Genomic DNA, 16,515 nt, shown 5'->3' with positions numbered 1-16,515 from the left:
GATTGATTGGTATTATTTTCCTACACACGTTCTATAAGATTATTGTATCACATGAATTTCATCCATAACTAAAAAAATGCAAGTAGCAACAATTTGAGATTTCCTTGATGTCTTAGGGGACATAAGGAAATAGTAGCAAAAAATTCCACTCAGTGTGTGGCCATTGGTGAAGAAGTAGGTTTCCTTATTTTATTTGCACCTGAACAATAATGAGAGTAGAAGACCACTGACCTTGCTGAAATCTTTATCCTTGTTTAAAACTGAGTGTAACAGAGTTGGAAATCAGAAAATGATTGATGGAAAAATTTAAAGTAATTAATCTGCAGCAGAAGGCAAAGAAAATAATGCTATTTCAAGGCTTATAAATCCACCTTTGTCTTTCATTAGTTTTCATACAAATGTCATGAGCAGTTTTATATTTTCTTGCATTTCAAAACAGAAAAATATGGCTTAAGCACCATGGCATCATCTTGAGCTTGTTTTTGATGTTAGGATTTTTACTTTATTGTATACACTATTGGACATGTGTTCCGAGGAGTCTTCATTATATGATTGCAATTACAAGTTTGGCACAGAAGTGTGAAGTGTTAGTGTCTCTTGTCTATAATTGTTACACAGAGATCTTTGCAGGCGGAGTCGATCCTGTTGTAGACTAAGACATTTCAGTACTTACTGATAGTTTGAAGCACTTATTTTTTAGGCAGATCAGTTAGTTCAGTTTATGAAGCTGTGGCATTTCTGTGGAAGTATTTTAACTCCATCTGCACACATCCTGCAGATTTATGGCAAGCATTTCTTCTTTTTCTTTTTTTTTTTCCCTAAGGTACAAATTATACAGGAGGGAATCTGTAGCATTTGCTTTTCCTCCCAAACACAACAGGACTCCAGTCTTTTCAGACACGTCCTGAGGCAGAGAACAACTGACAAATAGCAACAGCAGAACCTGTAATGCATTTTATATTGTTAAGGTGTTTTAAAAAATATTAATTACACCTTATAGCATCACTTGAATAAATAACCAAATTAGTGCAAGTTCTTCAATTCCCTTTGAGGTAAATTACCTTCTTACAGTGTAGCCTTTCTTATAGTATGGACAGCAGCTCCTGCTCTAAACCCAGGGATGCTCAGCTGTACATTTGAGGCAAAGCTCAGAGTCTCAGTGTGATGGACTGCCATAAGCTGTTCTGGTCAAGGCAGCTGAACTAATTGGCCCATTCTTCTCAGTAAGAAAAGAGAAGATTTTACCAGTTGAAGTTAGATTTGGCTTTACTGCCTAGCAGTGAATCTTAATTGCTTCTTGCTGAATAATGTGTAATAATCTGTCCTCTATATTAATAATAATGAAAAATATTTTTAAATAGAATTTTGCAATTAATTCAGTGTTCTAAATTCCCATACAAAATTATATCATGAATGTCAAATTTTGGCATTTGTATTTCCCTGAGTTCACTAGTAGTATGGACAGCTGTGTCTTGGTGGTTGTATTTAATGTTTTTAATCTTGCTCTGTTTTCATCTTCATGCTCCATGTAGTGTTTCTCATGATCTTCACAACAAGCAAAAAAAGTTCCAGTCCTGAGGCAAGGATGACAGTTAAGCAGATGCTGTTTCAGTTCACAATTACCATTCCTTCCAGGCTGTTAGGGGATATAACAGCTGGGCAGGCTGGCAAACCATCCCCTGCACACACCCTCCCATTTTAAGATTAAATTCGTTGTCCCTGACTTCAGCCACTAAGTGTGAGGAATCTGCAAATGCCCTTATTCAGCTTCAGGAATAGCCAGTTTTATACTTTCTAAGTGTTAACTCTGTTAATTTGTATTTTAGCAGTGTGGCCTGTGAATTCAGTGTAACACTTGTATGTCAGCAGCGATCCTTCTTTGTAAGGTGAATCATGCAAAGTCCTGTGGCTTTAAAGTGTTGATATAAATTTATTTGACAGAAAAATGGCCACTTTGTCATCTCTGTCATATTCTTGGACAAGGAAATCTATGATGCAGTTAGGACTTCGTGCAAATATTTGCACAGCACTTAATCTTTTTTTTTTTTTTACATATATTGTGTATAAAAGGAAAGGAGAAAGGGAACATTATGCTGATCAGTGAGTGCCAGGGCAGAATGAAGATGTCTAAGCTTTCCAGTCAGTCCATGCACCAGAACCAGAAGTGCATCAAAGAACCAGAATGGACAACCTAGCCTAGAAGTAGATTCTCTGCAAGATCCTCCTAAGGACAACTCCCTGACTAGGCTGTGGCATTTAGAAGAGGACAGAATTGCTTGCCTGTACAGGCTGGAGTGCATTTGTGCAGCGTTTGTTCCTTTTTGCATGATTGGAGCAGAGGGATAAGAGCTCACTGAGAACTCCTGTTAGGGCCTGTGTGGAATATTTTAAATATATGCCTTTAGGGAAAGCTGAAGATGATTGAATTTCAGTTTGGTAGCTGTAGATGGGCTTTCTCAGCCTCTTATTTTTTTTCTGGCACTGTATGTTTCATCCTTGCCTTGTCACCATAATATTTAAGAGAAATACATCTCTCACCTTTGCTTCCTGATCTCATGATGAATGAGATGTTCATTTAAAGCACATGGGGGGGAACGTGTTGCAGCTTTTCTTTCTATTCCCAAGTGGCAGTATCGGAAGCATTCCCAAGTATCTGTAAAGAATCAGTGTTGTCCTAGAGGAAAGTTAAATGTCCTAATACAGATTTGAGAGAGTACAGGAGACTATCTCTCCTGCTGACCTTATCAGTTATTATAGTTTTGCTGTCATTGACAGTAATGTTCTGTTAATCTGGAATTCCATTTGAGAGGATGTAGATTTTTTTTGTCAGTTTTAATGCTCCAGAGTGATTTATTATGTGAAATTAATATATTATTTAAAGTATATCTACACCTCTGACTGTGCATTGTAACACAGTCAAGGAATCTTGTTCTCTCTTAGAGCAGCCATCTCCAAGCTCTGTTCATTTTATTTGCCATCTGGAGCATCTATCTTGTACCATTTTCAAGCCATTACTATGCAGCCAGTGAAAAGGGATGAAAAATTGTCTCTAAACTTTGTATTTCACTCAGATCTAAATTTGAAAAATTCTATGACAACTGGATTAAACATGTAGGAATTGCATATTGAAACATCTTAGAGGACATTCCCGACTATCCTTCTGTAAATTGAGCAGTGCATCTCTTGGTAAATGTTTTTGTTTCCTCTCCTTCATGACAAGTAGCTCATCGGTCTACAGCATTTCCTTTCTCTCTCTCTGGAAATGGTTTTTAAATGCGCACTGCTGCAAAACCTTCCTTAAAGCCAGTCATGACTGGGAATTTTCTATTTTCCCCTTTGCCCAGCCTTATCTTTCTTTATCTTGAATTTGCCTTTGGGGCCAGACTTACCCAGGTTTCTGAGCTGGATGCAAAGTTCCTCAATCCCTCACTCCTAGGTCTGCTCCCACCCCAGGGAAGCACAACCTCGTAGTGCTCGTGAGTGACACTGTAATACATTGCCAGGATGAGAGCTGACAGTGCTCTGAGAAATATGACAGTACCTCTGCCCTTGATCAGGCTTCCCATTTGAAAGTTTTCATTTTGGTAATTACATCCTTCCCTGATAGTAGCCCTAGTCATTGATCATACTAATATCATTATAACTGATTCCTGTAAGTCACCTTTTAAAGACACTTTCTATGGTTTCTTTTCCCCCTATATCTTCTTCCTCTGCAGTCACAGGATAAGACTTTTTCTGTCTACCCTTCATCTGATTGATTGGAAATGCCAAATACTTCCTTTAGGTATGGCCTGGTGATATACACATCACATTTCTTCCCTTGGGATCTTAATCAGAGCAAGTAATGGCCTTTAGCTTTTCTCATTAGCAAAATGGAACAGCACCATACCCAATCCATTAGAAATACAGCATTGTAATATGAATTTATAGGAAAATGGCTGCATGCCAGCAGACACTGAGTGAGTTTACCTTAAAGGATTTTCAGGAGAAAAAAAATTTTTTAAAAAAATGAAAAAGTCACCCTTTCTGTCTGGCTTGCAAACATTTTGAGCCATTACTTATCATGCCTGTCTGTCAGGCATTTTGCTGTTGCTCCTTAAGTGCTGTTTGGACATCTCTGTCGTAGAAAGGGCATTCATAAGGAGGACATGTGGGTGTTTGAACATGGGTTTATATTTCCCCCAATCTTGATTCCCTTCCTGGATTATTCTCCTCATAATCTCTATCAGAATTAAAGAGAGAGGAGGAAATTGGGAAGATTTTGTTATTTAGCATTGCTTCTAATTTTTCACAGACTGTGCTAACTGAAAAAACGTATCAAGAGCAACCATTTCAGCATACTCATCTATCAAGCTGAGACTGCTGCTACACTTTTTTTAGCCCTGTCTAAAACTATTTACAATCAGTACAGTGAGAGCAAGGACAAGACTGATTAAGAGTTTTTTTTTTCTCCAATGATGGGAATTGCTTTATACTTTGTCGGGTCTCTATTAGCCATAGAAATTATTAAAATTCATACACCAGCACTGAAAACTTTCAGTGCTTGTATTTTCCAGAACTGTAAGAAGGTGTTAAAGCACAAATCCATACCAGATGATAATTGTATAAAATTTGAATGCATATGAGGTGATTCTGCCTCCTTTGGAAAACTAGCAGTGAAAGAACCCAAAGAACAGGCTTGGAATGCTGCTATTCTGCCAGCCCTAAGACACATCTGTTTTACTGGCCCCTTCAAGCATTGCTCATGTTATTCCTGGTATAATAACTACTAAGCATACCCATAAAGCTGTATTTAATAATGCCTTATGAAAAATGAGTACTTGCACTTTTTTATTTTTCAAACAAACCTCATGTTTGCTATGTGCTTAATTGCTCACCTGTACAAAGGGAGAGTTAAAGCTGAAGCATCAGGCTTGTGATCTTGGCTACTTTGCTTATGGTTCATCAGCTGTGTTGATCACACTTCCCCAACAAAACAGTATCTAATAGGTTAAGAAAATACTATAGGGAATCAGTATGAAGGACCTTCATGAGTCAAAAATGGGAGACATTCTAAAGGGACCTCTCTCTAGGAGATGAATTCCTGATTAGATGACAAGACAGGAAGGCTTATGGCAAGGAGGGATGGCTATTTTTTGAGGTATTGGGTTTTTGGGTTTTTTTCCTTCTTGCATTTTCTGTTTTGTTCTGCTGGTTTTCATTGTTTTGTGGGGCTTTTTTAAAATTTTTTTTGTATCTTCTTTGCCTCTTCCCCTTATCTTTTGGATGAAACAATGACAAACTAGGAGAGATTCTATGTAATTTTTATCACATAAGTTTAGGAATTCAACATTGTTAGCAGATCATTACGTGATAGATAAGCTGATGACATAGCAGTACAGTTCAGTCCTCTCTGCTAAAGGTCAAGGTTTCTCCTTTGCTTTTGCAGCCCTATTGCTGATATGATCCAGTGGGTCTCAGAGTTCCTCCCACAGCTGATAATTAACATACCGAGGGGCAGACTGTAATATTCTTACACAGTCACACTCTATCAGTAGGGCATTGACTTTAATTTTAAGGTGATCCATCTTCCACAAGAATTTCAAGAATTTGTGGAAAGTGGAAAAACGAAAATTCCCCCAAAAAAGCTCACTATTACCACCTTCCATAGCCCTGCCATGTAAGCAAAGCTAGTGATCATGTAAACACATTTAAAGCTTTTGACACAACAATTTTTATGCCAATGAGAAGCAATATTTTGTTCTGCATCACTTTAAAACACTTTAAGTATACTGAAGTTGGCACCATTCATTAAAGGTTAGTATTCTCTAGTATCCCTACCCTATCCAAATACAAATAGGCTGAAGTTGCAGATAGATGAAGAGTTGGCCAAGCAACACTCATGGTTTCCAGTTTGTGAGAAATCAATCTTATGAAATTTGGTTTCATTCTGATTCATCCTCTAAAAACTCAGAACAAACCAGAAAGATTCTCCCTTGAGCCAGAAATTCCGAACAGAATTTAATTTTCAGAAACAATGCCTCATGTTGTTCCCAATACAAAATCTAGTCTGCAAGACCTTGGCAGCTGCCAACTGGCTTAAATGTCCATCTTGGTTTCTGTCAGTTTTCAGGCAGCAGCTGCAAATCACTCCCAGGATTTCATGTTCCAGAGCAGCCTCAGCATGTCCAATGCTTTGGGCAGGCTTCCAGACCTCCTGTTGGGTCAGCTTACAGGTCTGCTTACTGAGGGCCAGATTGGTCTGGCAGCCAAGTCAGAAAACCCCAGGAATGTTACTTTGGTGAGGCAACTTGGTGGGATTTTCCTGGAAAAAAAGCAGGGCATTGGCTTGAAGACTGAAGAGGTACTGCCAGTTTCCAGATGTGTAGGAAGAGGTAAGGACATCCCAGAGCTTCTCATGGGGGCCGAGATGAAGCAGGGCTCTTGGGTCTTGCAAACTCCCCACTCAAGCACACCATCTCCGTGTTGGGCTACCTGGAATGCCTGAGTGCATGATTTGTGGGATGTTTATCCACACATGCCCAACAACAGGCTGATTTTCCTTGTATCCTTAGGCATAAGGGCCAGCATTCCCCAGAGGGAATGTGTCTCCCCCTGCCTAAGCCTGGAATGGCACATTCACCATCCATTCGGGATGGCCAGCTTCCCTAATCCCTAATGCAGCTGCTTGCTTCCAGGGTAAGCGAGAAAGTGATGTCTCCAAGGTGTTCCAGGCTCACTGAACTGGCAACTTCTCCTCCATCTCTGGATGCAGGGTACTGCTGAACAGCGGTGGTTTTTATGAAGTACTGAAATGGTCCCTGCCCTGCCCTCCCCTGGCCTCCCTTCCCACAGTGATGTTTTTCATGATACTTAGCCAAACATTTTGGATTCTAAGGATCTTTTACAGATAAAGGACTGAAGAATATCATGCTTTAGCTGCTCTTAACAATGTCCAAGGTGTACACTGGTGGTATAATTCTATTATCTTACTACCTTTCCTCTGCCTGGCATGACTGCTTTTTCTTGCAGGAGATGCTGAAATTCTTCCTGTTTCTAGGAAAACTGGAAACACTAACATTCATGTGCCCTTTTGTCTGTTTTTATTGTTCTTTTTTGGTTTGGTTTGGCTTCCAACTAATTGTCCTGGCTTTCATCTGCTTCATTCTTGGACAGCTGGCCCATGAGCTGCCCACTGTTATCCCTGGTCTGAAAAAGCAATGGAAAGTGCATGTGATGATTGATGAGCAACTGTTATTTAAAGAGTCTAAGCAGTTCTCCTTTTGTTTTAGCCATACAGCACGTTTGCACACAGCAGTCTGCTTCTCTTTAGACTCTTCACATTCATGGAGATTCATTCATAGCATCTAGAAGACATGTTTACCTCTAGAAAACAATTATTTGTTCATATAAATGGATGTGTTATTAATAATAGCTCAGTGTGCTTATGTGTTGAGAGATTCACCTACACATTTTAATTTTTTTTACTTATGTTGAAAATATTAAAACGTAAAGATCAGTTTTCCTTCATCTTACTAGCAGCCATTCATCAGGGACTAATTGGCAGAATTGCAGTTAAATGGAAATGTCTAAGAATTTCCAACTAAAGGGGTGCATAGGGATGTTTTAAGTATCAGAAGCCACAGTTATGATTCTGCTACATCACCCCTTTATTCTTCAGTATACAGGATCTGAAAGAAGAATATAAATGTGTGAATCTCACACAGAATCTCAGTGACTGCCGCCCCTGGTTGACTAAAACTGATGCAGTATGATTATGATACAGTCACTTTACCCTGATATTATATAGGGTGCTGCAGACAGGACTGTAATAAATCAGGCACTAACCCATGCTCAGAAACTTGGCCCAGAGAGCTCATAATGTGCATTCATAGAACAGGTACATAGAGGGTATTAAAAAAATAAAAAGCCTCTCTTGTGGAGAAATATGTAAGAACTGAAGAATTAAGAAAATACAACAAATTGCCAGTCTTGTTCTTTGTTTTAAGCACAGAACCTCTCTTGCAAATGTATCCATCAGACATATGACATTATTCAAATTATGCAAAAAAGCAGTTTTCACATCTTGGGGCTGTTCATACATGCAGTCATACGTGGGGGTCAGTTTACATTTCTGTACAGTCTCCATGGGTCCCACCTACAATGTCACAAGGAAGAGTGAAACTATCATGAGCCTCGGTACACTCACATGGACTGCAAGGATCTTTGGCACCCTCGGGTCAAATGCCTAAAGGAAGTTTGTAATTAATGAAAGATGCAATCAGAATGGGAATTTATTTTCACATGCTGATGAGTTTTCCTCTGTTTTCGCTCTTTTCACACATTGCTGAGATATCTGGAAGTGAGACTTTTTCTGAGTTCATTTTTAATGCCAGCCTTTAGACTAAAAAGTGGTTAAAGTGAATGAGCCAGGTTTTTTATTTATCTGTTTATACTGCTTACATTCACTAGAGTTTTTACAAAGTGTATGCTAGTGAGAGCGTGGTGCACAGCTGTATGTGGGTATCTGACTGTTCTCATATTTATTTACTCTAAATAGTCTTTATCTGATTAGTTCTGATCACTGGGCTTTAGTAGCAGGGTTGAATTCCAGAAAGAAGAAAAGACCTGTTCACTATGGGGGGGGTTAGCTCATCTGCACTTTTTCTTCTATACCTTTGTATTAGTCTGATTTCCAAAGATAGGGATTTGTGAAGGATGTTTAGAACTCCTGAAGAGAAAAGGAGATTAGTTTGCAAATATAGTTCTTGAAGTTATTATTCTCTCTACCTTCATTTAACTTGCTCAGAGAATTAGGTAACATCTCATTAGGAAGGTTGAAAGGGAATTGATAGCCAGCATTCCTAAATACATTTGTATTACTGAGCAGCAGGGAAGGAATGTTAAAGCCGGTGAAGATTTCTATTCTCTGCCTGAACAATGAGTGCAGTGGCCCAGCGATGGGATTCTGTTGAATGACAGGGCTGTTCTTGATAGGACTGTGGTAATTGTGTGGTAAAATGGAATTATATTATTATATTTTAGGCCTGGCTGATAATTATTAGCAAAATTATTGTAATATATGCAAAAACGTCGTATCATTTATTCTCCCATTCTTTAATTGGGAGAAAGTGAAATTAATAACAGCCATTGAATAAGTACAGGATTGAACTGGAAAATGAGAATGCTTCTGGGTAGCAAAAGATATTTTAAGTTTAAAGTGAAAACTGTGGCAGCTGGATATTGTATTTCATTGAACTGCCACTGGCACTGATGAACTAGATGGTCCTTTTCTCTTCCTGAGTTCCTGTATCTCCATGCCACACTATGGGATAAGAGGACACAGCAAGACAATGTTCTTTTCTATTGGAGAACAGGGTATTTTCAAATGAGAAGGTGGAACCAGAGAGAAAAAAGCAGTGGTTTTATTCTATATTTCATTAAAGTTATAACCACCTGACAATGGTCCAAGAGAGATGCAGTTTTTGTTCTTTGCGGGGAAAGAGATTTGAAAGTGGAAGGGCACGTTTCCTTCATGGGGTTAAAAAAAAAAGATTTAAAAAAAAGATAAAAATAAATTCAGCCAACAGACTCATTTCCTTCAGTTTTCCAGCAATGCAAATGTTTTCACATAATTCTGTTAGTGATGCAGTGTCTAGACTTCTCAGATGGTTTAAAAGATTAAAAAAAAAAAAAAAGAAAAAAAAAGGCAGAAAACCCTGGCATTAATTCTGGGAATCCTGAAAAGCTAAGTCATTATCACTGTACTATAGCTCATGCAGTGATAGGAAACCACAAATAGTCATTGAAGACCAGATTCTGGAATCCTTGCTTATTTCAGATACATGTTTTAACATTTGTCTCATGTTAGACATCCCATTTAATCTCCCTTTAGCAGGCAGTGGTGGTTGGTGTAAAGGCTTACCAGCATAGTCTGGTACAAGGCTTCTGCATTTTGGCTCTCACCTTGAGGGAAAAGGCTCCGTGTCTTCTCAGGAACATGAAGGCTGATGATATAAGGAAAGAGATCTTTGATTCTTGTAACAGATATACATTGACATAAACCAAAGCAAAACACCAGAAAAAAGCATTTTCACATGGAACGTATAAAAGGCTTCTTAAACATTTTTTCCTTGCTCATTGCCATTTGTCCTTAGCAAGTCTATTGATTCTGAGTGTTGTTTGAGGTTTCTAGATTTACTGCAACATATCTGTTACTATCTCATTTTGTAAGTTCTTTTTTGTTTTCTTTATACCGGGAAACTTATTCAACATTGATCAGATTATTAACTGTTGTCACTCTCTAAAATCCCACAGCCTCACAGTGACCAAGAGAGTTAATGTATCTGTAGCAGCCTCTGTCTAATCACAGCTGTGTTATTTTACAGGCAACTAGGCCTATAAATAGAAGTGAACTTTAGGGTGGTTTCTTATACATTCTGTTAATGATGGCCTTCAGAATTTAAACAGAATGTGCAGCCAAACTCTTCTGGTGATGTAAATGAAATAGTTTGGTCTTGCAAGAGGCGCTCTTTCAGGCAGTGTCTCAGCTCAAATTCAGTAACTGATGGCTGGTCTAAGGGGTGTTTGCTATGTACCTCAGCTGTTAGGCAGATGTCTGACTCTGCACTAACCTGGGCCTGAGAAAAGCAGGCTAAGAGCTTATTAGGGCAGATGAATAAATGGACATTACCTGTGCCACAGTCTCCATGTAAAAGCTCCTGCAAATTCCCTGCAGGTGACTCAGCTCCACCTTTGATGGGTAAATCCTATTATCCTGCTGCAGCATGCTCCCCCACTCTGTTGGGTACAGGCAGCTGCCTTCCTCCTGTTTTTTTATTTCCCAGTGCCTGTCACCTTTATGGGTTTGGTGTTTGCTGCAGGCTTAACACGATCCTTGCTGGAGCCAGGCTGGGACGCCCTGCTGTTTGCAGATCTCAAAGAAGTGATGTTGCTCTCTGAATTAAACATGATCCTTCTTAAAGGATCTCATTTTGTCCCCTCAACCCACCTCCTCATTTGTTACCTCCTGGTATTTAACTCTTTGCAGTCCCAGAGGGCAGTATCTGAAAGAAGTGGAAGTGAACATCAACACTTTCGTTTTCTAGCTATATATTTTTCCACACATTTAAGTAGTTTCAAAATGGTAAAAAAAAAAAAAAATCAGAAAAGACACCAGTAGAATTCTTAATGTAGCATATAGACTAAATTGGTACCTGATCAGTGCAGTCTGAATTAAGCAGTTGGGCATCATAAAGCATGAATTATATTATAATACTGCGCGTCTTCAGTGCTGAGAACATTCATTCTCCGAACTGTATGAAGAAAACAATAGTTTACAAGCAAATTAAGAGCCTGTTGCCACCAGCAATGTAGTAGTTTTCTGTAGTAGAAATTACTGGCTTTTAAAGGATCAGACTGCTGAGAAAAGCTCCCTTATAACCTCCAGATCCATCATCTCTGCTTGTAGAGTCACCATTCATTTTACTGTCAGAAATGAGCAGCTTCTACTTTTAGACCCACAAAGCCTGTACAGCTGTGGAAGAATGAACAGTGGTTTCCTCTGCCTTGCACATACCTTGTTGAATGACTGATCACATCACAGCACAAGAATCTTTAATCCTGATGGAAACACATGACAGAGAAAGGATGCATTTGGGTTTTTCAGATTCTCTCATTTCATTGCTCGAAATATTGATATTTAGTGGATGTAGCTGGGTGCTGCTGAGCTGAGCATGTGAGTCATGCTGTCTCTGTTTCACACATATGTGTGGATAAAGAACTGTACTGAGTGTGGTTCACAGAGAAAATAAATGTCAGTGGTGGCCTTCTGATACAGACATCTTCTTTGTTTGCTATCTGCCTACTTCTGAGTTACATGAGGTTCTTGAGGTAGATGGGAAGCCATGTGCAGAGTATGTATATTTACAGGAGCTGTAATCCAAATTGAGCTGCATTACTACAGAGTCTCTCAGCTCAAGGATGTCTTTAGGCTAGAATTTTTATCCTGGGTGGTCTTAAACTGAGTAGATATAAAATATTTACCTTTTCTTTAAATCTCAGAATAGTATCTGAATACCTTTTCCACCTCCTAGCCTGGACTCTACTCACTTTAACAGATCTGAAGGACATTTTTTAATAGAATAGCTAGACAAAGTGTGTGGGGACCCAGGAAGAGACACAGATTCCATTGGGCTCATTGTGTGCTGGATATGGAAGCTACTGAACAGCAGTGTTCAGGAAGCATTTTGCTAAACAACCAACCATGAATATTCATGACAAGGAATTCAACTCTTGCATTATCCAAACCCATTGTTGTAAGTATCAACACTGACATTGTGCCTTAGGACTGTGTAATCTTTATTTATCCTGTGAGATCAGAGAATTAGGATTATGTCGTTCACAAAGGAAAGAAATACATGTAAACTTGCTTGAGCTAGTGTCAGTTATAAAAAAATTAATCTGTCTCCTTTTTCATTACACTGTTAGCAAACAAACTAAGCTAAAGCAGCTCTCCAGCACTACTTCCCATGGTAGAAACTGATCCAGCAGGGCAGACACCTTCAAATTCATGTGGTCTCAGCTGGGACTCCCTTGTGCTGCATGCGAGGGGATTTCAGATACTAGACACCAATTATGTGTCTCTGAGAACAAAGTCATAGTTGTCCTTTATAGGCTGGTAAAGATTTTTACAGAAGCCTCAATGAACCCTTCAGTGAGATCCTGGAGACAGAGAAGCAGTTCCAGCCCACATAACATGTCTAATTGCTGACCCAATAACTCAGTGGTGAGTGTATCTTTACATTCATAAAGAGGAAGATATTAAATATATTTGGACATTCCACTGAAGGGCACAATATGTGTACCTGTGGTACATTCCACTGCTGCTGTGTGATCCAGGGCCGTTTATAAAGCACCACTATTCTGTAGCACTGAGCCTTGGCTAAATTTTCCTGTGACCAAAATCTTTGCCACAAGTACTTAGACTTTGTTTGTGCCATTGGCGGAACTGATTTGGCTAACAGCCTTTTTATTTTTAATTATAGAACTCTAAAGGATTTGTCAGAAAAACTGATCCACCTTTAGTACAGACATTTAGACATGCAGAGTGTTATATACAGGGGAGAAGCCACTCTCCTACAGTTCTCCAGGGAGTCTGGCAAGTAACTGGATAACTTCAGTCTTCAGTGCTTTAAATCATTGCTGTTTTGCTGAATTCAGTTAAAACTTCTACCAAAAAAATGAAACCAGGTTGTGTAAGTGTCTGAAAAGACCAGGGCAAGCAGGCTTTGGCCGGGGCCACCAGTGACACTCAAGTCAACAGTACAGTTTTCCCCAGAGATTGTCTGGCAGGGAAAGAAGCAACATGAAGGAGGCTGGAAAATAAGATCAGGATCTGCCTCAAGAGATAAAAAATAATAGAGTAAGAAACTGCACAACTACTGAGAGCAGTGCTTTTAGAGACAGCAAAGACATCAGTAATTCCCAGACAGTTTCCATTGTAGTGCTACAGAGCACAGTGCCAAAGGATTTTGCAAAAATTGAGTGATCTGAATTAAAAGGCAGTTGAGTAATTTATTGTTTGTATATTAAGTCACATGGGTTTGTGTGTAAGGCAGGGAATGGCAAACAACTGCATCTTATAAGAGTCTGAATGTTGTTCTTCTGCCAGGTTCAAGGAAGAAAACAGAGGAAGTTCAAGTTGAATGATACCACTTTATTATTTAAATTAACATTTTCAAATAAACTCTCTCTATATTTGCACAAGTGAAGTTAGACTTGTACATGGATGTTCAGAACCCTTGCAGGTTTTTGCAGGACTCTAAGAATGCGTGCTTCAGGTTAACGTTAAATATTGACACATTTAGAACAATGCTACACAACAGATGTCTTCCCAACATGTGAGGGCATGTTACAAGGCAGAATGAATGGAGCAGGAGGAGCTCTGCAGCACCCCACTGTAGCATTCTCATTAGCTCTTCATCTGTGGGGCAGGAGAACAGCCCAACTGCACTGAGTACAATAGGGAGAGTTGGCCGAATGCTTTTGGGGGGTTAGCCTTCGTAAAAAACACTACTGAATTCAGTTCTCTTCCTGAAGAACAAGGAAGAAGAGCTGCAGAAAAACATGGCCTGATACAGGCACACAGACGCTGAGGGCACTCCTGTCTCTTTGCTCAAGTTCAGGAAAACACTGTGAATTTGGGGAAAAATACTGTGATGGTTCTCAACACCATATGCTGCTCATATTGCAAGTATGCCTTCTATGTCACATATGATCCTCACTTAGTTTTTTTAATAGAAAACATTTTCACTTAAATACTTTTTATTTTCTACTACTTGAAAGAATATTTCAGAATTTAGCTGTGAGATTCTTACATATGCTCTTGTCATTCCCTTAGGCATTTCTCCAGCATTGCTGCAGTCTTCACCCCACTTTGCAATTTCACAATGCATGTTTGTGACAGGCATATCAAACCATCCAGTTAGTTTAGAATTGAGGTGCGAGAGTGCTTTAAATGTAAATTTTACTATAAACAGCGGAATAAAATCTTGCAAGCACTTCCTAGCTCTGCCAGGAAGCAAAGCTATATTTAACTCATTTTAAAATTCATCAAATACATTGTGGGCTGATTCAGATCTTTGGTGTGTCTTTGAAGATAACATGTAGTGGAAGTGTCATGCAGTCAGTTGGGGGATTGGGCACATTCTGAGATTCTTGTCAGTGAAGACGTAGTTAGGACTGGATTGTAGAAAGAAAAGTACATATAGATCTAAGGACTTAATATCAATACTTTATTGGAAAATTTGAACAATGACTGCTGCATTCAGTTCAAGAGGGTTTTGAGAAATGCTGTATATAAGGAAATCAGTGCCATAGCAATGACAAAATTCACATGCATACATGAATTTTAAAAAAGATTGTCTTGTAGTGCTTGGAAGAGACTGTCTTTCAGAGAAGCTAATACAAATTGTTGCTATAATAATTTGCACAAGTTTCAAAATGCATAGGAAAGATCCCTAGATAGTAAGAATAAGCCATAAGAATTTAGCTAAGGTACCTGTGTACAAAATGAGAAACTCCAGATGGATCTTGCTCTTGCTTTATTTCTCCTGTCTCGGATTCCACCTATCTGCAGCTTTGTATCCCTGTAAACCCAACTGCCGCTGTTGATGGGGTAAATCTAGATTGGAATAAACCTCTCAAATTTCATGCATCATGTTTTGTATATATATATATATATATATATATATATATATATATATATATATATATATGCTGCTCTCAAGTCTCCACTGAGTTTTTGAGTTTTTTGTAAGTGCAAGTAGGAGTCTCTCAATTTTAGAGAACAATCTCCTTCTGTCAGTGAGATGTTTACTATTGCCTATATTCAGATATGACCTGAGTTTGAAGTTCAAGATTACAATTTTTTATAGCTGGGTAAGTTGTATTATTACCTAAAGTGCTTACTTAAAGGAAATAATATGCTACACTCAGTTCTCAATGGGAAATTGAAAGAATGTCATTCTTCTAACATGGTTTTATGCATCTTAATTGTGGTTTTCTACTGTTCATTTGCTTTTGATTTGTTCTAGTACATGACTGCTGCTGCACCTATGCAAGGGACCTACATTCCCCAGTACACTCCTGTGCCTCCAACAGCTGTCCCTATTGAAGTAAGTTTATCTCCATCCATTAAAGTAGAGCGAAGGGGGAGCAGAACTCTTACTTATTATGTCTTTGTGCACCTGTTGTTTAAAAGGGGCCTAAAGGTTCTTTATGGAGTGGTGGCTGGAAGCTTCCAGCTTTTTAAATGAGGACTGCACATCTGTTTCTCTTTTTGTTTTCTTTCTTTCCTTTTCCTTCTTTTTTCTAACCCCTCTTTTTTATTTTTAAAATTATTTGCAAGGGCTCTTGTTTTGCATTTGTTTTGTTGTACAGCAGGACACGGAATAAAAACATCAGTGATTATGACTATTTTTTCCCCATGTACTTGGGAGGGAGATGGGAAGAGACAGGAAAACAAACCCAGCAGGCAAACCACGAAACCAAAAAAGATTTCCAGAAGAGAAGATTGCAAGAGGGTTTGATGCGGTCCTTAGCAAGCATAGGTAATTGCTGAAACATTTAGCCACCAGAAAAAGTGATTGAGCAATGGAAACCTTCCTCTTGTATATACAGACGTGGAGGATGCTGCACTGACTGAGTGCTTTTCATCCTTGAGGAAGGATTCGCTCCCTCCCTCCTTGGGGCTGAGTCATGCTGATGACAGTCTAATGAGTAAGTATTTACTCAACCCTGTAGACCACAAGCTGCTGGGAGAGCGTCAGCTTGGCCTCAACTTCTGTGAAGCTTCATAAGGGCAGCTGAGCACAGCGAGAGGAGGGAGCCTTGGCATCCTCTTCCCTGTGTGTTTCTCTTTGGCACTACCCTCTTTTATTAACAACTTCTGCCCTACTCTGGGGTAAGGCAAGGAGTGCCAGGGTCTCTGTACTTCTGTCTTCATCTGTGTGAACTTTGGATTTTGTGCTATTA

General features: G+C 39.1%; 1 protein-coding gene across 2 annotated transcripts in view; it reads left to right on the top strand.

Annotated features, from left to right (window-relative positions):
* Nucleotides 1–16,515, top strand: part of RBMS3 (RNA binding motif single stranded interacting protein 3) — a gene marked incomplete at its 3' end in the record, with an annotated part of 434,589 nt that overhangs the window by 411,448 nt on the left and 6,626 nt on the right. For both annotated transcript variants that reach the window (XM_084221492.1, XM_084221493.1), the window contains exon 12: nt 15,576–15,656. In XM_084221492.1, the coding sequence (XP_084077618.1) occupies nt 15,576–15,656 (81 nt within the window). The remainder of the gene's footprint in view (nt 1–15,575; nt 15,657–16,515) is intronic.

Source organism: Fringilla coelebs, assembly GCF_963513975.1.
Source record: "Fringilla coelebs genome assembly, chromosome: 1".
NCBI classification, from domain to species: Eukaryota; Metazoa; Chordata; class Aves; order Passeriformes; family Fringillidae; genus Fringilla; species Fringilla coelebs.
This window is presented reverse-complemented; position numbering and strand designations above follow the sequence as displayed.